The following is a 21,401-nucleotide window of genomic DNA, read 5'->3' as shown; positions in this document are numbered from 1 at the left end:
ATATATGATGATTTCTCCTTAAAGTACCTTGTCCCTTAAGAATGACAATTTATCTCTCTGTTTTTTTCATTAATGGAAAACCTGAATGGAGGCAATAAAGAGTGCATGTCTCTCAATCTCAGATCTAGGAGAGTAAATACCTAAGCAATGCAAGCTCTTGAGGATGTTGTCATAGTACCGTCTTCAGCTTCCGCCGTAGATAGGCAAATTGTGTTTTGTTTCTTTCTCCATGAGAATATGAGATCATATTTCCTCCAATAAGATCACAACATTCAGAAGTTAATATCCTATCTGATGGTGATCCGAACAAGTCGGAATCAGAATAATAAGTGGTTTTTGCATCACCCTAATATTTATATAATAGGCTATGGCATTTGTATTAGGCATTTGATAATGGAAATTTGGCATGATGCAAAGACAATAGGTATAGAGGTACCAAAGTGTGTAGGTTATATACATGTTATAGCTATACTATTGGTTATGCTAGTCAAAACTTGCATGATGATAATGAGATTTGTGGAATTGGGTTGATGCATGATAGTGACATGGGTAATTTAGCTAGACTAGATGAATAAAGTTGGGAAATAGATTGTAAACATCTTAGGGAGTGATTATAATGAGTGAGTTGAGAGAGGAAATGAGAGAAATTGGGGATTTCTCTTGGAGAGCAATTGAAAATAATTACTTGGTCACTTTTGTAAAAATCTTGTTTAAGAGAAAATAGTGAAAAAGGGTAGAAAGTGAAATTTTACCTGGGAGAATTATTGAAACTAATTTCTTCTATCTCTTTGTAAAGACTTTTTGATAGTAAATCGAATAGTTTTTCTCCCCAAAATGTAGATCAATTTGAACCTGAAAAAAATTCTTGGTGTTTGTTCCTCTACTATATTTATCGTGTTGTTCATTATTTAATTGTTGATTTACTGTATACATTGTTGTTTGTTGGTGGTTAGACTTTTTTATTATTGTTTGTCATTCTTATTTGCCCGACGTCTTTGTTCTTGTTCGTTTTGTTTTACACATTGTCGCTTTATACAAAGGTCTTCCTCTATTGCACTTCCAAACAATTTTGTGAACTATACATAAAGAAAAATAAGGTGAGGTTCGGACTACCTTTAGAAAAGATGAGATAAGTTACTCACAACAAATTAAAATCAGTCATGTCTACTCTACTATAAATATCAAACATTTATTTTTATTTTGTTTGAAGTTAACGGTGTACAAAAGTTTTTTTTTTTTTTTAACAAGCCAAAATAAAGGAGGCTGCCGCTCAAAATAATAGAAAATTTACATAGAGATACCCATACAAAATAAAGGATGTAGCCACCACTCGTAAGTGTAGGCGAAATTAATCGTTTTAGCCCCGAGCCAATTAAAAGAAAGTAACTTAACTTAGTCGAGCAATTGATGTAAAGGTAAGACATTGTTGTTGAAAATCTTATTGTTTCTTTCCTTCCAAATCGTCCAAGCACAAGAGAGCCAAATGAGTTTCAGGAATGGATGAGATTGGCGAGGAAACCCTCCTAAATGAGCAAACTGGTGAAAGTGATCCTGAGCACAATATGTATCGACCGAAGAGAGACCAAGCCAACTCCGTATATGCATCCAAAGCTGACCGAAATGACTACAAGTGATGAAAAGATGATTCCCTGATTCATGTACCCCGCAACAACCAACACAAATGGTTGTTTCTTCTGGACGGATATACCCCACGTAAGAAGATTATCCTTAGTTGGGAGACGGTTGCGAAAAAGGCGCCACGCGAAGAGAGTAACTTTGAGGAGAACATGTTTAAGTCAAATTATTTGTCGTATTAGACCTCTCAGTGTGTGATCAGATTATGTGAACGGTGTATAAATGATTATTATTTTTTTATTTTTGTGTGGATAGCTTACCCATAACTTTTTAAACCTAGAAAATAGGAAGATACTGGGAACAATTTTGTATCCATACATCTGCTAGTTAAATTTACACCAAAAACATTATAGTGCTCTTAAAGTAAAATCCATAATATTGAACCCCGTCTGCTGTTTGAAGGGAAAATGGGAACATAGATAGATGCTTTTACTATGTAGAGAACTTATCTAGATTTAACTAGACAACATGAAAGGTTTAGAAAGAAAACTATCATATGAAATATATTATATATATGAAGTATCTAATAGGTAATGTATGGACCGTACAGAAGTGGACTGAAATATTATATAAGCTGAAGTGATTTCTACAAGTGCTTCGGTCTCTTTATTTAAAGACTTACTAGGAAGATAACAAGGAGGTCATGTTTTCTTTATTACATAGTCATGTTTTCACTTCAACCAAAAACAGGTCATGTTTTGATATTTGATGTTTCAGTATATACGAAGATAATAAGGAGGCCAAGTTTTATTCATTAATTAAACATTAAGAAATTTAAAATGTATTTTTAAATTAATTCATTCAACTGGTCATGGGATTCCTTTACTAACTCTTTTTGTCTCATTTCAAACTAATAATTCATTTTTAGGAATTAAAAACGAAAATTATGTATATTTATAAGGATCATTTACTTAATTAAAAAAAAAAACAGTTAGTTAATAGATCGGATTGAGTCCACTCATTTGATGATATGGATAGATCACAATTTATTCACTTATTTTTTTTAATCTAATAGACCACCTTAAATTATAATACAGAAATAAAAACTTCCTCTAAAAAAACAGAAATAAAAACTGAATATTCAAATCAATTTTATATATTTAATAATAACTAAACGTCTACCCCGAGCAATGTATGGGTAAGTTCTATTGGATTATTATTAATAATTATCGTAGTTTAAATTAACATTATAGAATATATTGGTATGAATGTTTTTAAATTTTTATTTTTTTGGATAATTAAATGTTTTTAATATTTTTTTGTATTTTGGGTTTAGAATATAAGCTAATTGTTTTAATATTTCGTAACATTATTTAACATTCTCTATAAGTTTTGTCTTCCTTCTTCGTCCATCGAAGAAGGGTGGTTTTAGGCCTTTTGGTGGCTTGAAATCGTCCATAGGCATCATTTTCTCGTCTTTTGATCTAAATTAATAAGTTTTTTTTTTTTTTCATATAAATCGGGTTTTCTTTTGTATTTTTTCTTAATTTTATCGTCTCAGTCCAACGATATTTTTTATGGTTTTGATTCGACGTTGTTTGATTTCATGTCATATTGCAATGTTCGTTTAGTTTAGATTGAAATATTAACTTTGATAAATCACTTTAGTAGAAAATAACATGATTTTGTGCATTTTATTGCTTGCGTTTCATACCATCAATAGTTATATGGATTTATTTTTTCATCAACCGTAACTAACTCATAGAACTATCTTTTATTCATAGCCAATATTAGTGATGTGTGAATTCCACTTTTGATTTTCTTTCAACAATATTCTCCTTTTCCAGTCTAAAATGCTCTTTTTATGCTAATAATTAAAACAAAAGTAGGAGGAAATAACCATGCAAGAGAATGACAAAAGCTATATTATAAATCCATATATTATCAAATTGCGCAGCAAAAGCAAATATAAAGCCAAATAAACTATTGTCAAGTTGGGTTTAAGAAAATGAAATCAATTTCAAAGCTTATCATGATTAGGGAACATACGTATAAGCCATATGCTAAAAGTTTAAAGTCGACACGCAAATAAAACATATCAACGTTGGCACAGGGGTTGTCATTTTATTATTGAAAGGGTCTTTTATATGAAAGGTATCTACTACTTTTCTCCAATTCCTAGGCAGAGAAAATAAATAATAAAAGTGTTTATTTTTACCAAGCAAAATCAAAATATTTCATTCAACAAAATATTCCAAACACACAGTGAATAAAGACATTATAAGTAGTGTAATTGATAAATGTGTTTGCTAGAGCACGGAGACTAGATATTTGTTTGTCATCTTGTAAACACAAATTAGAAGTAGTTTTTTTTTTTTTTTTTAAGATATAAGAGGTGTCCTTAAAAGGAAAAAAAAAAAAAAAAGAACCATATTGAGAATAATCATAAATTTGATATTCATTAATCGAGATCCATGGATATGAACCAATTGAGAACTCGAAGCTGATGCCAAACTTCACCTGCAAACATAATAACATGACACCAAGTTGAATAAGAAAATTGAAAATGGCCAAAAAATATTTCGAATAAAAACATTCAAACTAACCTTATGCACATTTTTTTTAAAATTGTTTTTCCCACTTCAAAGTTTGATATAACACATCAGTAAATTACGCATATAATCCCAACTGCCGTTCAAGTCTACGCAACAACAGGATGCTACAGTCGGTTAACTTACAACGACAGTTAACTGTCGTTGTCATCAGTATTTCCCAACATCACAACATTCCATCCTCAGTATGCTATAACTCAAAAGATCAAACAATGCATGTAGAAAAACCATAAATCAATGAATGAAAATGATTAAAGGAAAGGTGATAAAAGGAAAAAGAAAGAAGCTAAAAACAACATAAATTAATTAGGATGACACATAACTTGTTTATGACTTTTTTTTTTTTTTTTTTTTAGTTTTTAAGAGGTGTTGTGGTGAAAGAGAAGACTTCATCACAACTCCTAGATAAATACCCCTCTGTCTCATTAACTATTTGTGCTAAATATTGCAACCTCATAGATAAATACCCCTCTGTCACATATTAACTTATTTTTTGGTCAAGATTTTAAATATATAGTTTTTTTTTGGTACAAAATATATAGTTATTCAACTGATGAACTATTTAAATGTGAATACGGGAGTTGCACATTATCACAAGTTATTTTTTCTTCAACGACCCAGAACACTTCCTAAAGGGACGTTATTACTCAGCTGTAGATCATTTACCACATTTGATTTGGTTTTTTAAAATGTCCATTCCTTGCACATGTCAACCTGTATTATCCTCTTAAAATAACAAAAACACCAATTTCAAAGATGGAAACTTCGTAGAAAACAAAACCAACACAAACCCAATTGCACCTTATTTAAAATCACCTTCAAAACCTGCTTTTCCTTACACAAATAAAATAATTATCAAAAGAGTAACTACTAAACATTATAATAAGTCTCCATAATCAACAACACCACCATTCATTTCAAACAACATACTCACAACAATTAATGCTTTCCATTCAGTGTCGCCGCCGGCACAAGTCCGACATGGCTTACCTCACCGCCCTCATCGGCATTCTTCTCCTCTTCCCGGTGGCAACCTCCCAAGCTCAAATCCTCAAAAAAGAAACTCACTTCTTTGGTCCCTTCAACACCACCAATGAACACTATTTTCAAACTTTATCCACCGCATCCATCCATCTTGGTGCCCTTCAGGTCACTCCGGACAGCGCAGGAAGTTCAACCATCGTTCCCCTTTTCAACAACTCCGGTAGAGTCTTTTACAAAGACCCCTTTAAACTCTGGGATGGCTCCTCCTCCACCGGAAAACTTGTCTCCTTCAATACTTCATTTCTTATCAACATCTTTCGCTACAACAACGGTACCCCTGGTGAAGGTCTTGCTTTCATCATCGCACCTTCTCTAACCATCCCTCTCAATAGCTCCGGTGGTTACCTAGGGTTAACAAACGCAACCACAGACGGAAACTCCACCAACCGTTTTGTCGCTGTTGAACTTGACACGGTTAAACAAGACTTTGATGATGACAACAACCACATAGGACTTGACATAAACAGCGTTCGTTCCAACGTTACTGTTCCTCTTGATTTGGAGCTCTCTCCAAATGGAACTAGATTCCATGTTTTATGGGTTGAATACGACGGTGACCGGAAAAATCTTAGTGTCTACATGGCGGAACAACCTTCACAGGAGTTACCTATAGTGAAAAAACCGGCTAAACCGATTATAAGTTCGGTTCTTGATCTAAGAAAAGTGGTGAGTCAAAATTCTTATTTTGGATTTTCTGCTTCAACGGGTGTTACCGTTGAGTTAAACTGTGTACTTAGATGGAATATTTCAGTTGAAGTGTTTGATAATGATAAAAATGAAAAATATTTGAGTATTGGTTTAGGCGTTGGGATTCCTCTATTGGTTTTGATTTTAGCTGGTGGTGGATTTTGGTATTATTATTTATGTGAGAAGAAGAAGAGTGATGAACATGGTTCTACTTCTCAAATAATGGGTACATTGAAAAGTTTACCAGGTACACCAAGAGAGTTTAGTTTTCAAGAATTGAAGAAAGCTACAAATAATTTTGATGAAAAGCATAAACTTGGACAAGGTGGATATGGTGTTGTTTATAGAGGAACTTTACCTAAGGAAAAATTAGAAGTTGCTGTTAAGATGTTTTCTAGGGATAAGATGAAAAGTACTGATGATTTCTTGGCTGAACTTACTATTATCAATCGTCTTCGTCATAAACATCTTGTTAAGTTACAAGGTCAGTTTCATTTTTCATTCATTTATTTATTTATTTCAGTTCTTGTTTTTTCTTAATTAATTTTCATTAAGCTTCATTATTATTTCATTAAATTCTCTAAGTTAGCTTAGATCTAATACTAGTAGATATGTCCAGATCATATAATCGTTTAGGAATGTTTGATACCATTTTGTCTGTGTTACCGTTATTGTTGATACATGTTGATAATAATTGAATTATTGATACTTTTGACCAGCTATTGGTGAAGGTTGGTGGTGTGTCTGGTCTTTTAAAAGAGAAAATGCATTTTTGTAATGTTTTTTAATCTAAAATAAAACATGCATTGTTGTGATCTACTAGCTAGGTACTTTACCTTGATTAGCTGTACTTTTGTTTTGCCCTATGATTTTGTTTTGGATTGAAAGTGACATTTGATTCTTATGGCCGTATATGGTCAATATTAATTGCTATTCCAATAATTGAAAGAGCTTTTTCTGCCTTTTGTCCGTATGGTCAATGCTTAGCTTAAGCTTCATTTCATTGAACCTTCCTTCATCAATCCTCATACTAGATCAACGCTGAAACTAGTACAAGCATAATAATCCTTTTCAATCTAAATTTCCAACGTAACATTGTCAACTTACTTATTATTAATTAGTCAAAATAAAAAATTCATCCAAAAAAAATTAATAGATTTTAGAGTAGAAAAAACTTAATTGATTATCATCTTGCAGTTAATTAAGGCCCTAGTGATAAACACAACCCTATCAGCCGGCCAGTGTTTCCACGAGTCTTCTTTTTTTATATGGTAAGATAAGATAAAAGCCTCGAGTTAAATAATAACAACAATAATAATAATGCATACCAATTCAGCTTTTCGTAACTCTTAAGCATTGCCAACTAGTCTAACAAAAGAGTTCATAAATAATATATGATGACTTTGGCTTGGTTTGGTGAAGTAAAGACTAACCATGTTGTCAACTTGTCATCAAAGAGATGACGATGGATGTGTACTATGTATCCAAATTCGTATTTTGGTGTATAAAAATTCAATGTTCTTACTAGTATTGACGGAGTACCTAAATTCAATATTTGAATATAAGTCGATAATTGATAATATTATTGTCATTGATTAAATGTTCATTTAAATACTCGTAGAGAGAGTTTGTATAGAGGTGGAAAAAAATTTGTGCCCGCGGATATCCGTAGATAAAATCCGTCATGGGCACAGGGCGGATAGCTAAACAAATATTTAACTACCCGTTACTTTATGAATACGGATATGGATTTGATGATACTCATGCCCGTAGATATCCGTACTAAAATATCCGCAAGGGTATGGGGACGGCCACGGGTACAACATTTATCCAACGGAGCGGGGACAATATCATATTAACCGTACCCATGGATACTCATTGACATCTCTAAGTTTGTCATTAAGTTAAGTTCAACAAGGATCGTGAGATTAGTCTCCACAGTTGTACGCGGAGGAAATGAAATCTGGTTCACACCAAACAATATTGGTTTAAATATGTTTGTTTGAGTCAAAATTCAATTTATCATTTGACAAAATTATGTGCCATTTTAGTCCTTTAAGAATGACATTAGTATCTTTTGAATGATAAAACTCTTGCATTAAATTAAGGACTAACATGTCTTCATTCTATCATTCTCCATGATTGATTATGACTTTTTCTGAGGATTGAAATGGTACACTCGGTTTTTATCAGAAACTAATTTGAACCATTATCCTTAAATATTTATCAGCTTATTTTATCTTTAATCTACATGGATTAATTTGAAAATAATATGCAGGATGGTGCCACAAAAACGGAGTATTGCTCTTAGTATACGACTACATGCCTAACGGAAGCTTAGACAACCACATATTTTGCGAGGAAGGAACAAGCACAACCCCTCTAAGTTGGAATCTAAGGTACAAAATCCTCTCAGGCGTCGCTTCTGCATTGAACTACCTACACAACGAGTACGATCAAACCGTAGTCCACAGAGACCTTAAAGCAAGCAACATAATGCTAGACGTTGATTTCAATGCACGTTTAGGTGATTTCGGCTTAGCACGTGCACTAGAGAATGAAAAAACATCCTATGCAGAATTAGAAGGAGTACAAGGTACAATGGGATACATAGCACCAGAATGTTTCCACACAGGAAAAGCTTCAAGAGAATCAGATGTTTATGGACTTGGTGCTGTGTTTCTTGAAACAGTTTGTGGTCAAAGACCTTGGACTAAAATCGAAGGGTATCAATTTTTGGTGGATTGGGTTTGGTATTTACATCGTGAAGGAAGGATTTTAGAAGCAGTTGATCAAAGTGTTGGAAATGAGTATGATGTTGAAGAGGTAGAGAGGGTATTGAAATTGGGATTGGCTTGTTCTCATCCTATTGCTAGTGAGAGACCAAATTTGCAAATGATTGTTCAGATTTTATCTGGGTCAGTTAATGTGCCTCATGTTCCACCTTTTAAACCTTCTTTTATGTGGCCAGCTGTGGATTTAGCTAGTCTTGCAAGTACTGATTTTACAACAACAAATACTACTGAGTACACACCAATCAATACTAGTAATTCACAATCTTCTATGCATGTTGGATTCTCAGATAATAGTTCTTTGGTCTAAGACTGAGACTAATCTTTTTTTGTTTTTGTATTTTCTGTGTGTATGTTGAGAAACAGGAAGAAAATTTGTCCAGAATTTTCATTTTTATTTTACTTTTCTATTTTTATTTCACTTGATTTTTAACTGTAGATTCTTTTTTCTTCTACTTTTTAATTGGAAAGGAATGGAATCAGTGTGCATCAATGTATAAATTTTGATGAAATATGTTACATCCGCTTTGTTTTGCATTATTTCGTACCCACATATGGTTAGAGATTCTTATATAAATTTTGATGAATTTTATCCTTAATAAAATTCGGATGCATTGCACATCGATAGATATTACTCAACTGGTTAAAGTCGACACACATGCACAAGCGACATCAGTATATTATTGGTTTTATTTTTTTATTTTTGACTCAGACATCAGTAGATAAATAGATATTGTCACTCAAATAATTCACGCATACTACTAATGACCTCCTTTGTCTTTATGCTCAATGCTAAAATCAATGTGAACTGTGATCCTTATTGGTAGAGTCATAGATGGACCGATCTGACTCGGTCCAACGAAATAGAACATAAATTGGTTAGGTAAATTTGAAAATTGATCTTTACACACTTTAAATTGCTTATAAGCACCTCAATTTTCAAAAATACTCCTACTGGAAGTTACAAACCGTTTGCCTGTGAACGGTAGTTAGAAATTGTTCGAGACTCTGCAAGACTGCAACACTATTTAGGAACCGTTCAGAACTTTGAAGCATTTGCAATATGCCTTTGATTTGAAGTTTTGACACCAAGATTGCTTGTGATTGATTGCTAGAATATGTGCTTCTTTCCAACATATATGCTACATTGGGAAAAGGGATGGTGCAAGCAAGGTTAGGAGGGAAACGAAAGAATGTGGCGTACAAAAGAAACCAACTTTTAGTTCCATTGAGATGAGATTGATTCAAACATTCAAAAGTTTGTGTCTCGTGATAAATATAATAAAGAGAACGGCTATATTTACCTCTTTTAAGCTGCAATTATGTGGCTATGTTCCTTATTTCTCCAGAAAAGAATCTTATGAGGATGATTGAATTTTGTGATTGAGTCACACAAGAACATAACTTACTCAACATATCTGTTAATTGAGTTCAACAAAGTGATTTATTAACATAATATACTCTGAAGTGTACAAATCAAAAAAAATATGAGGAGCCTACAAATCAAAATAATTTACTGACATATTAGGAGCCTACCATAATTTACCGATTGTTTCTTTTCTAACAGCTGAAGGTGGATCATTCCACCATACAAAAGCAGTGATTCCTAAACCTATGTTTGCCAAGCTATCAGCACAAGAGTTAGTATAAATGTGTCACCATAAAGTTCATTCTCTTAATCACTTCTAAACAGTTAAACCACCTTATTTCTTAGAGTCCAAGGAATCATGTGGGGAGCGTTGAAAGCCATTACAAGGAGCATGGAGTCTTACTCCAACCAAAGACTCCTCCAATTTCTCTATAGCAAGCATGGCGCCATGAAGTTCAGCTACAAAAGCAAAGCCAGTGATCAAATTTTGAGCAAAGCAACCAACTGTGAAGCTAGCAGAGTTCCTGAAAATGCCCCCACAAGCTGCTTTCAAAGGATTCTTAACCACATCTCCATCAGTATTGACCTTAAGCCAGCTCGCAATGGGAGGGTGCCAAAACACTTCTTTAATGATAGGGGCTATTGGGGGATGAATATCAATCTTGAGAGCTTTTAGAATAACAAATTCACCCGACTCATATATATTTTCATTATTTCTAGCATTAACACCATGGCCATTCATGTTTCCTCTACCACTTGCAGTTAGTAAAATTGTCATTACCTCTTTCTCTCCCAGCTGAAGGACCTGCTTGTTGGATCGGACGATTTCCAAACTTTCCAAGAGGATAATACTTAATTATCTCATATTCTTATGTTTTTCAGTCGACTAACCTTTATTCGGTTGAGGGGAATCTGCTGACCCTAAATTCAGTTGTTTGTTGTTTTTGGATAACAAATTATTTAGTTTTAAGTGTAAACAAAGTGATAAGAAGATCAATGGTTTGAACTGTACTATGAACATAATGCTAATAATTAATATAATAAAGTATAATTTGATAAATTGAAGAGTTGTGATTAGTTGTCAATGTAAAATCAAGTTTACATTGAGAGCGAATATCCCTTAATCTCATTTTTTATTTGTATGGTGAAGTTTTTTTTTTTAAACAAAAGAAATAGAGTGCAAAACATTGTATGATAGAACGAAGACATCACAAACTATATGTCGGCACCCCAAGTTAAGAATCATGCTCTTTACCCAAACCGTTTCGCTCATTCCCAAAGTAAATGTCCATATTGCCCCTGCGTGAGTTAACTCACACTAGTTATAATTCTGCAAAAATCACATTGAAATCCCAACGTGAGTTAACTCACGTTGGTTTTCATGGCTAGTGGGCAACAAATATAAGACAGTGATATTGCATTAAGCCGCACAATTAGATTAACAGTTTGAATCCCTTAATTTTCTTACATGATTCAGTCTTGCAATCATTGTCTTCTGTCTGTGTTAGAGGGGTAGGTTTACATCTTATATGTTACTGTCTTAAATGGATTTTGATAAAGTGTATGGCCGAATAGGAGTATATATTGTTATGACAAACATCGAATGATTTCCTGTTGGTATGCGTGTTCTTGCTGTTGCCCACTAACCATGACATGATTTTATCAAATGATTTCAATCATGCGGTGCCTACTATGAATGAATGTACTACTACCAATGAAAGAAACCAACGTGAGTTAACTCACGTTGGGATTCAATGCGATTTTTTCAGCGTGACTTTAAAGTCAGTCACGCAGCGTGTGTTAATTCACGCAAAAAATTTAACACTAGCGCTAGTTAACATGCGTAGTGGTATTTTGGACATTTACTTTGGGAATGAGCAAAGCTGTTTGGGTAAAGAGCAGGATTCCCAAGTTAGTCACTTATCATTTGTTGCACCCTATAAATTTTATTGAATAATATGAAAAGATAGAAGAAAACATAAACTTGAAGGGACTAGGCCAAACCACAAGATAAAGAACAGGAAAGTCTTTGTCTCATTAAAATATTTACCAGAAAAAAACCAACGGAATAAAACCCAATAAACCCAATGAAGAGAAAAAGATTGCATAACAAAAACAACAATCCAATAGGAATCAATAAAATGTGCATGACGAAGGTTATTGGCCTTCTTTGAAAATATATATTTTTTTGCTAATAAAAAATTTAAGGTGAGTGGATGATGCCTTAGTCAAAGGCTAAGAAACTTTGGGGTTCAAAAAACAATTACAAATGTATATAAATTTACCTTCCTCCAAAGGCACTAGCGGCACTCAAACTTGGAACCCAGAATCTCTTTATACTCCAAAGGCCTTGGAGTTTTTCTTTTATGTTTATTTTAATATGTCAATAAAAGATAATAAACATTTTAAGTGAAATCGTGATTGAGATAAAATAAGTGTAATCATATTTATACAACTATTGTGTGATAGCTTTTGTTACAATCTTATTCTTATATGCTATCTTCTTCTTATTTTGTCAAAACAATAAAGAAAGATAAAAAGAGAGAGTAAAAAAGAACACAATAAATATATGAGATAATGTTGTCTAAAAGTTGTAACAAAATGTTTGTACAAATATTATTTTTTATAGAAAAATTTGTTAACCAGATATAATGTCTTATTGGAAATAATGAATATAGTTATTGTAATTTTTATTATTTTCCAAAATGCAAGACAATTATTTATTTCAAACAATTGGTTTTTTCATTGTCGAACGTAGGATATACAATTTCTTTGTATCTAAAATTAATTTTAATTTGAAGATAAAATTTATAGTTTTTGACTTTAAAATCAAAATTATTGAATTTACTTTTTAAAGTAAATGTATTCATACATTTTCAGATAGAATCCTTCACCTACGATATTTGTCTGAAAATTAAGGATAAATTAAAAGAAACAAAAAATTAAAACAAAACAGCATTTCTGAAATGACTCCTTCACCTTTGATTGATTTTTGTCTTCACTCCTCTTTTTCTCCCTCTCCAACTTTTAACCTTTTTAAAGTAAAAAATGGTTGAGTTGTGGCGTGTGCACTGTGCATGAACAAATCACATAAGATAAAAAAAAAAAAGCCATAAAAGTTTAACTAGTAGTATGAACGAATCACATGTTGACTTGTTACCAATTACCGGTAACCGATATAAGCAAAACAAAAGGAACAATCAATTCCCTTTTTCTTCACATGAACCCTAATTTTCTTTCTCTTTCACCTTCGAACAAGATTTCAAGGTTTGTCCTCTTCACCGTTTCCAATTGCGAACACCTCAATTACTTTCTCAAGGTTTGTATGTCCACTCCCCTCTTTCTTCACCATGCTTCCTCTCAATTTCACCCCCAATTTTTTGTATCCAGAAGGCTTTTTGAATTTCGTTTTGGTTAAATTTTTTGCTTTTTTCAATTGGGTATTTCTGTATTTGCAGCTTTTAGATGATAATAGCATAGTAGTATTCATAATTTAATGTTCATGATTAGAAGGGTTGTTGGGTAGTTTAATTTAATTCGATAGCTTTCAATCAAACATACAGTGGTGCTGGTGGCGGTGTTTGTATGAAATTCAAACAGAAAGTTTTCTTTTAGAACTGAAATTCTTAGTTTTAGGCCCTGTTTCCATAAACAAGTTATAGCATAAGCGCTTAGCCGCTTATGAAATGAATAAGCTATTTCTATAGCACAAGATAAAATAAAGTCAAACTCCTATCTCATAAACTATAAGCAATTTTCATAAGTTGTCCTGGATAGCTTATGAAAATAAGTTGAAAATACCTTATCGGAATGTTATAAGTTGTTTTCATAAGTTCTCTCAGACAATGTCACAAGTGCTCATGTCAGTAGATAGGCTTAAATAAGCCAATTTAAAGAGACCCTTAGTATATAACAGTGCTGTTAAATAGTGATTGAAATTTGAACAAATCACTATTGTTCCGCCATATGCTATTTAGTGCAAAGTGTTGTCAAATAGAGGCTATTGTGGCGGTATATTGCTTTAGTGTAGTGTAGCAGAATTTGAACAAAGCACTATTTGACGCGATCCCAGTTGAGAGCACTGATATATAATGCTAAAAATCAATTTTTACTTCAATTTTCACTAACTTCATGTTGTTTTTGTGTGTTTGTGTTGTTAACTTCTTATTTTTTTATTTTTTTATTCTGCAGTGACTATTGGTGAGAAATGCAAGATCCAAGGATTCCTTTGTCAGAGGAGATATTGAGTATTAAACCAAAGAAGAAGAAAAACTCAACCCAGAAAGCATCTCTACTTCAACTGCAAGGAAATATTGTCAAGGGAGGGGGACAGGCTCCTCTTCCGTTGAAATCAGGACACAAAAATTCCAAAAGACACTTGATGACTGAAGTCTCGCCACCTTTTCAGAGACCAGAAGGTTCCAATTCAGATTCGTTGCCCGACTCCTCTGCGGGTGGAAATGAATACCGTCAATTGAGGCGGAAGTATTTGCAGCTGGAGGAAGATGGCTTTGTATTAGGAAAAGAGCTAAAAGAAGCTGAAGATCAGGTAAAGACCCTTGAAGAGGAGAAGATTGCATTGCTGGATCAACTTGTTGTAATGGAAGGCCTTGTTGATCCCTTGGAGATTCGCTCATAGTGTTTGCAATTATCTATAACTTCTTCTGATCGTGACACCTACATGTTGTTATATATGTAATGCCTATATAGAAAGCAATGTTTGGCTCCTTTTGTGTAGGGCTTTAGAAATTTGATGGATAAAAATCAGCTCTAGAGATTTTACAAGTTAAATTCTAAAGTTCACTGATATCTAAAACGGAGTTCAAACTTCATATACATTAATAGTTTTGTCGTAGTTGATGTAGATTGTTCATATTTCTTGTTCATCATCTGGATTCCTATATGATTTACTATGTATTGTGATGTACTGTTTTAGAAATCAGCAACATGCTGTCATTGGACAATGAACTTGGGGCTCAGCTAGAGAACAAAGATTACTCTGGAAAATGGCTCTTGAGTAAGAGGGTGTCGCAATGTTACTCATGAATGTTGTTGCATTTTTTGTTGTTTCTGATATGTATAGAATTTTACTATTTGACCATATTTGATCTTCCTGCAGCTATTTAATTCAGGTGTTCCCCACTTTAGCTTCAACATCTTGTATTTTCATTGATATTAGAAGAACTAGGCATATCTGCAGGTACTTGTTGGCTGTCCAACAATCAGTTCCTGAATTTCTGATTTCATCATGATTGCCTTTAGAAGTGTTTTAATAACATGCAATCAATGGTGTAAAATAAAGTCCTTAACATTCATTCAGACTCAAGCATAAGTAAAAATTATGAAAACCCCTTATAGATAACAAGTGAGTAGTGGTGATTAGTGTATTGAAAGAGATGGGGAATATAGGATCAGAATATGGAATATGTTAGCTAATTAGTTTTGTTGGTATTTAGTAATAAAATAGTATTTTGACAAGCAAAATGTGTTCATATGCTTTTTAATTTTTTTTCCACAACTATATAATATTTCTTTAAGAAGTAAAATCTTATAATAATGACCAAACTATATTAACATCCCACCCAGCTCCCAGACAAATGTAGTATACAAAGTATAACTACTGACTAACCTAAAATTCTACATAACAAACTTTGTGTTTGACAGATTCTACATAACAAACTTCTCTGCTGTAACAACTGACAAATAGTGACAAAGTAAGTTGAAGGCATCGAGATATCATTTCTTCAAATTCTGTGTTTGGTATTGCTTGCTTCTCCAAACATGTAGCTGTAACTTAAGTTTGGCAATGATCATCTAGATTCATCAGGACTTTAGTATAACTGTTTGTTCTTATAGTGACCATGGGGGATCTCACAGCTTCTAAGCAAATATGTACATATATACAAGTGTTGTTATCTGACCAACCCAAGGCTTGCTGTTGCAACCTTGACAACTATAGGACTGGTGACCTGTGACATTCTACTCCTCCATGTTAAGAACCCAAATCCATATCCCTTTAAGGGAGCGATTACTTTGAAATTCACTGAAAACTTGATTTTCTGTCCTGTTCTTGTGAATACTAACCGGTTTGGCACAACTGTAACATTAACTCCGTCTGGAGACAACACTTCAGCTTCATATATACTTTTTGCTTTTCCAACATTAGTCACAACCCGCGTTGCTGAAAAGCTGTCTTCAAGATTGGGAACCGTAATAGATGGATAGTTGAGATTCGACGGTGATTTGAATGCTCCATCGCATGTGCTGTTGTCTCTTGTAACGAGATGGAGTGACTTCACATCATAACCAATTGAACACAGGAATACAACAAAGTCTTCTGACTGTGAATCATATACAAGACCAGGATCCAGAGCTCCTGCAGGATTCACAAACCCTGATCCATAATCAAATGCATCAGCCCTTCTTCTATCAGGATCCGCTCTAATTGGTTCGTTTTTCTTATCCACAATCGTTGCTGCATATTGAATTTATATGATTAGTTCCATAAGTTTAGATAGTGAAATGTGTGCAGTGTAAGGTCTATGCAATGATCCTTTTCTTTCCTTTAGATCAGATCAAATCTAATCTCCTAGGGAGCTTTTTTACTTGCATGTTTGATTGTGTAGAATCTCAAATAAACCACAATACAAGTTCTAGATAATGTGTAATACCAGTAGTCATGATGGCAGATTTGATAGCAGATGGAGACCATGAAGGATGTGCAGCTTTGATTAAGGCTGCAATGCCAGTTACATGAGGACATGACATAGAAGTTCCTGATAGAATATTGAACTTAATGTTTCCGGCTGCTGCTGGAGACCATGCTGCTAGGATGTTTAACCCGGGAGCTAAAACATCAGGCTACATAGCAGTACGAGAAAAAATCTTCAAGGCTTATGTTTAGAAACAATAAGGCATATTATGAACTCAATGGCATATATAAATAGGAGTATAACCTTCAAAATTTCTGGGGTTAAGGAATTGGGGCCTTTGGAAGAAAATGCTGCTGCGCGGGGTGCAGGCTGAACTCCTACTACTGCCTTTGCCCCGGAAATCCTTGACATAGGCATGCTATTCACCATCGTATAATGCATGGTTAGAGAATGGAAGTATATGATATCAAAATGTGTCTATTATATCAAATATAAAACAGCAAACCTTGTGCTATTGATATAGGATAGAATCTGTTCTCCTGTTTTACTTCGAACAATAGCTGAAGGTATCACAAATGGGATTGCAACGCCTTGATCTGTTTCGTCAATAAGAATCATCCCAACTCCACCTGCCTCTTTCACTACCTTACTTTTTTCCAATTTTGACGCCATTGAACCCTCGTCGTGTCTACACACCAAAATTTTCCCTTTTGTTTTGGTCTTGTTTAGTGAGCTATCCAAACAGTAACTGCAGAAATATAGGAAAGAGGACAAGATTTAACTTATGAGCCGTCGGTTTGCATTGATATTTAGGCAACTCTAGCTTTTAAGTACCTTGTGCTTCACCTGGATTGATAAGGAGTAAAATATCCTGCAAAGGCTTCAGATGCAGGAATTGTTCTTCTAGAGGCATTCATTTCCACTAGACTGAGACTCTCACCCTAATGCAGTTATAGAGAAGACTAATTAGTTGTGCAGAAAACATGCCAAGTTAAAAAACACAGAGAATTCAGCTTTACCGCGATGTTAATGCCATTTCCTAACATGATATCAGACATGAAATCCCTATCTGTTGAGCTAGCAGCAACAGTAATAATCCATGGTGCAAGGTTTGTTGCAGAGCCAACGGTTCCTTCATTTCCAGCTGATGCTACTACAAGTACTCCGTGTCTAGCAGCATGGAAAGACCCAACAGATATGGCATCATTGAAATAGTCACCTTGAGGAGATTCAGGACCAAGAGATAAAGATATAATGTGAACACCATCTCTTATGGCATCATCAAAGGCAGCTAACAAGTCAACATCATAGCAACCTGAATCCCAACAAGTTTTGTAAACAGAAATCCTAGCCAAGGGTGCACCTCCCCTAGCATTTCCTGCTGCTAACCCATTATAATTCATGTTTGCGACGTATCGTCCTGCTGCTGTGGAAGCTGTATGGCTCCCATGACCAGAGCTGTCTCTTGCAGATCTGAAAGAGACTTTTTTGTCTGACCCTTCTTCTGCTTCATAACCACTCATATAGTATCTTGCTCCTATCACTTTCCTATAATATACCATCAATGATTAACCAATGAAGACGGTCCAACTTGAACCTAATAATGCATATGAAGTCAAAAAAAATTAAAAATGATGAGCATGTGATTCAATCAAAAACCTGTTGCAAGATGAAGCATTGAATGCTTCTCCTATTTGACAATGTCCTTTCCATCCACGTGGCACTGGTGGCATGTCAGTGTCTCTAAAACTTGGGGATTCTGGCCAAATTCCTGTGTGAACAGTGTGATAAATGGTTATGATTAAAACCTGTTAATATTCCCATTTATTAGCAAAATCCAAGTAAAACATAGTTATTGCCTCCACTGTTTTCCAGCGTGATATGTTCAAGCTTAAATTTAACCAGCTGGAGAGTAAATGTAGTTTGTGTCACAAGCAAAGCAGAATTTGATTTACCATAATGATGTCATGTCATGTGAAACATCATACTTTTATTGAAATTCTGTTCATAAAAGTAAAAGATAAAAAATGTGTGTAAATCCATGTGAAAACCGACTAATAAATGTTTTCATGAGACTTCTAAGAAAAGGTGCATGTTGTACGTGAGAATGAAGGTATAGTTACATAGAAGTTATCAAAAAGGCATCACCAATTCACCATACTCTAAGAATAAGACTTCCTACCTGTATCAATGAAACCAACAATGACATTTGCTTGGTTTTTGTTTGAGTATCCCATATTCTCCATGGTTTCATCATCCAAAAGTCCCATAAAGTCCCATGAATGAGTAGTATGCAACTTTCTTTTAGAATTGGGGAACACAGAAACCACTCCCGGCATTTCTGGTCACATTCAAACCAAATAAATAAGTAACCAACAAAAATTATAGGATCCTTTAAGCATTGAAGCTTAAGGAAGAGGAAAATGTCACTGACTAGAAATTTGGTAAGCTTGTTCATCAGTCAACTTACTTGAAATTTGGTAAGCTTGTTCATCAGTCAACTTTGCTGCAAAGCCTTTGAAACCATGTTTGTAGCTATAGATATGGGAAGCCTGTGCTTGTTCAACACTGTTAAAAAATAAGGAAAAATCACATACCTGAAATTACATAGAAAAAGGGATATTCGAAATGAATATAAGCATTAATTTCTTACCTTCCACTATGAACATCTGCTAGCATTTGATGATTATGCTTCAGAATATCATCTGAGTCTTGATCAATACTTTTGCTTCCCATGTACACTACATAAACCTACAAGTTCCATCCAATTCAGATTCCATAATTTGCACTTAACACAAACAAAAGAAAATAATACAATACTTTGTGAAAACCATATACCTTAAGAGAAAAGCAAAAGCCAGAATTTGCAACAAGTACTGCAAGAAGCAGATTTAAGATATGGTATCTAAAAGAAGACATTGTTCAAAAGAGAAAAGAAGAACAAGGTTCTATAAATTAAAATACAAAGAGAATCAAAAAAGAAAAGCCTAAATGGAGTAAGATGATGGTTAATTAGAAGTTAGAAGCAGAATCTAGGTTGCAGTTGTAACATTAGCATGTGACTATGTGTCATGTATAACGTTGGTTTCTTGTGTTGTCTTAATTGAATGAGATTATTATTTATATATAACAACAAAAAGAATGGCAAAACGTGGAGTAGTGGGAGTAAAGGAAAGTAGTAGTGGGAAAAAGATTTAGATGAAAACAAAGAGAGAAGGAGTGTTGCTTTTGGTACAAGCAAAAGGAACCGCAAAGCGCCATATTTCTATGAAACCGTTATATCTTTAAAGCAATGTAAAATATCAAACACTCAACCATGTTATAACCGTCCCTATATTTTCATTTCATGATTCATTCATTGTTTTCAGTGATGTTATCTTATTCAGTGTTTCGAAAAGCGAACAGGACGGTTCAATCAGTTGTACCTTAAACTGACGATTTGGTTATTTTAGCGGTTCAATCCCAGTTTCGTTCCGGTTCAAGCAGTTTAAGACAGTTGAACCATGATTCAGAAGTTTTGTTTGTTTGATGTCTGTCCAATTTTTAAAACATTGATGTAATTAATAATTAATAATGAGTGGTTTATACTGAATTTGTGAGTTTGTTTGGTTGCTGTGACTTCAATCAATAGTAGTATATGTCCCCATCTTAAGGGGGATTGAACATGAATAAGTAATCAAATAGTACTTGTCTTGCAATTATTGACTTCTACAACCTGATGATGTGTTTATAAAGTTATAGATATCATACATGTGATCAGCAAGTAAATATATAGTTGTTCAAACTATTAGAAAGATTCAATAGTCTTTCTCATGATTGACTGTGAAATAGTATATGATTTAATTTTTCTATTTACCCTTCGAAATTTGTTACTATGTATAAAAATATTTATGTACTACAGATTTAAATTTATACCTTTTAGGACGGTTGAAACTTTTATAACTACAAAATGGTTTATGAAGCTTGTTAGTGAGTAGTGAGCTAAGGGAAACCAAATGAGTTTTAAAAAGGAGGTTCAATGTACAAACATTAGAAACTAGCATAACAATTAACTTCTAGCACTTGCCTCTAAATAAATAACCACAAAATGGTCTATGTAATTGATCCGAAGTCTATATGAGGTGACGGTCGAAAGCATACAGTGGAAAAAGAGGGAAGAGTTCCATATGAGGGGGTGGTGCATGCACTTGCGAATATTATGATGTTCAAGTTAGTATTTGATTGAATAGAGTGAGAGACTTATCATAATAGAATGTGTACATTTTTTCTAGCACGAGTGTCCTTTTATAAGTGAGATTTCAGATGAATTGGGATAAAACTCGTTAGAGCCATTGAAAGACTTTCAACACGATTAATGGATCATCGTGTGATGTTAATTACACAATGATTGATTGTTGGGAAGGTATGTTAGTATTGGTCGGTGGTGCAACGCTTAAGCATGTACCTTCTAGGTGAAGTCCATTCCGTTTTAGGCCTCAGTCCAATCCAAATCGTTAACATTTTGTTTTTTTTCCTCCCATTCTACAGGTGTACTTTTACACAAACAAGTTGAGATCCTCTGCATTTAATAAAGATTTTCATTTTAAGAGATAGACGGTATAATATAATACAATATATTGTTGTGTCTATATCTCTTTAAATACAAGTGTCTAACCATAAGCAAGATATT

At 33.8% G+C, this 21,401-nt stretch overlaps 3 protein-coding genes and 1 long non-coding RNA gene across 5 annotated transcripts; 2 read left to right on the top strand and 2 right to left on the bottom strand.

The window, feature by feature from the left end:
* Positions 1 to 3,782: 3,782 nt before the first annotated feature.
* On the bottom strand, positions 3,783 to 4,585 carry LOC146920382 (uncharacterized). Its single transcript, XR_015011770.1, has 2 exons — positions 4,182 to 4,585; positions 3,783 to 4,095 (listed from the first exon to the last, which is right to left on the bottom strand). It is a non-coding gene; the product is annotated as an uncharacterized LOC146920382 (long non-coding RNA).
* A 439-nt stretch (positions 4,586 to 5,024) lies between these two features.
* LOC146920381 (putative L-type lectin-domain containing receptor kinase S.5) lies at positions 5,025 to 9,250 on the top strand. Its single transcript, XM_085713801.1, has 2 exons — positions 5,025 to 6,402; positions 8,197 to 9,250. Exons 1-2 carry the CDS (start codon positions 5,130 to 5,132, stop codon positions 9,018 to 9,020), a joined length of 2,097 nt encoding a protein of 698 aa, XP_085569927.1. The 5' UTR covers positions 5,025 to 5,129; the 3' UTR covers positions 9,021 to 9,250.
* Positions 9,251 to 13,257: 4,007 nt separating this feature from the next.
* LOC146920380 (uncharacterized) lies at positions 13,258 to 15,206 on the top strand. Its single transcript, XM_085713806.1, has 2 exons — positions 13,258 to 13,398; positions 14,271 to 15,206. The coding sequence occupies exon 2, from the start codon at positions 14,287 to 14,289 to the stop codon at positions 14,716 to 14,718; it is 432 nt and encodes a 143-aa protein (XP_085569932.1). The 5' UTR covers positions 13,258 to 13,398; positions 14,271 to 14,286; the 3' UTR covers positions 14,719 to 15,206.
* Positions 15,207 to 15,548: 342 nt separating this feature from the next.
* LOC146920379 (subtilisin-like serine-protease S) lies at positions 15,549 to 20,290 on the bottom strand. 2 transcript variants are annotated; one of them, XM_085713800.1, is made up of 11 exons: positions 20,158 to 20,290; positions 19,386 to 19,483; positions 19,203 to 19,300; positions 18,915 to 19,073; positions 18,392 to 18,503; positions 17,752 to 18,280; positions 17,579 to 17,673; positions 17,238 to 17,480; positions 17,036 to 17,150; positions 16,751 to 16,940; positions 15,549 to 16,554 (listed from the first exon to the last, which is right to left on the bottom strand). In XM_085713800.1, exons 2-11 carry the CDS (start codon positions 19,466 to 19,468, stop codon positions 15,992 to 15,994), a joined length of 2,187 nt encoding a protein of 728 aa, XP_085569926.1. In that variant the 5' UTR covers positions 19,469 to 19,483; positions 20,158 to 20,290; the 3' UTR covers positions 15,549 to 15,991. The 2 variants fall into 2 exon arrangements, with proteins under 2 accessions (XP_085569926.1, XP_085569925.1); XM_085713799.1 differs by lacking the exon at positions 20,158 to 20,290 and adding an exon at positions 19,571 to 19,828.
* Between the last annotated feature and the right edge of the window lie 1,111 nt (positions 20,291 to 21,401).

Source organism: Medicago sativa, chromosome 5 (assembly GCF_051527215.1).
Source record: "Medicago sativa cultivar Bolivia chromosome 5, Bolivia_mono, whole genome shotgun sequence".
NCBI classification, from domain to species: domain Eukaryota; kingdom Viridiplantae; phylum Streptophyta; class Magnoliopsida; order Fabales; family Fabaceae; genus Medicago; species Medicago sativa.
This window is presented reverse-complemented; position numbering and strand designations above follow the sequence as displayed.

Bases quoted from the DNA above. Each gene is read 5' to 3' on its own strand.
- LOC146920381 (XM_085713801.1), top strand. From the start codon at position 5,130: ATGCTTTCCATTCAGTGTCGCCGCCGGCACAAGTCCGACATGGCTTAC. The intron at 6,403-8,196 runs GTCAGTTTCATT...AATAATATGCAG, and splicing joins ACATCTTGTTAAGTTACAAG to GATGGTGCCACAAAAACGGA.
- LOC146920380 (XM_085713806.1), top strand. From the start codon at position 14,287: ATGCAAGATCCAAGGATTCCTTTGTCAGAGGAGATATTGAGTATTAAA.
- LOC146920379 (XM_085713799.1), bottom strand. From the start codon at position 19,651: ATGTCTTCTTTTAGATACCATATCTTAAATCTGCTTCTTGCAGTACTT. The intron at 19,484-19,570 runs GTATATGGTTTT...TGGAACTTGTAG, and splicing joins GCTTTTGCTTTTCTCTTAAG to GTTTATGTAGTGTACATGGG. The intron at 17,151-17,237 runs GTTTGCTGTTTT...GATGGTGAATAG, and splicing joins TCCTATATCAATAGCACAAG to CATGCCTATGTCAAGGATTT.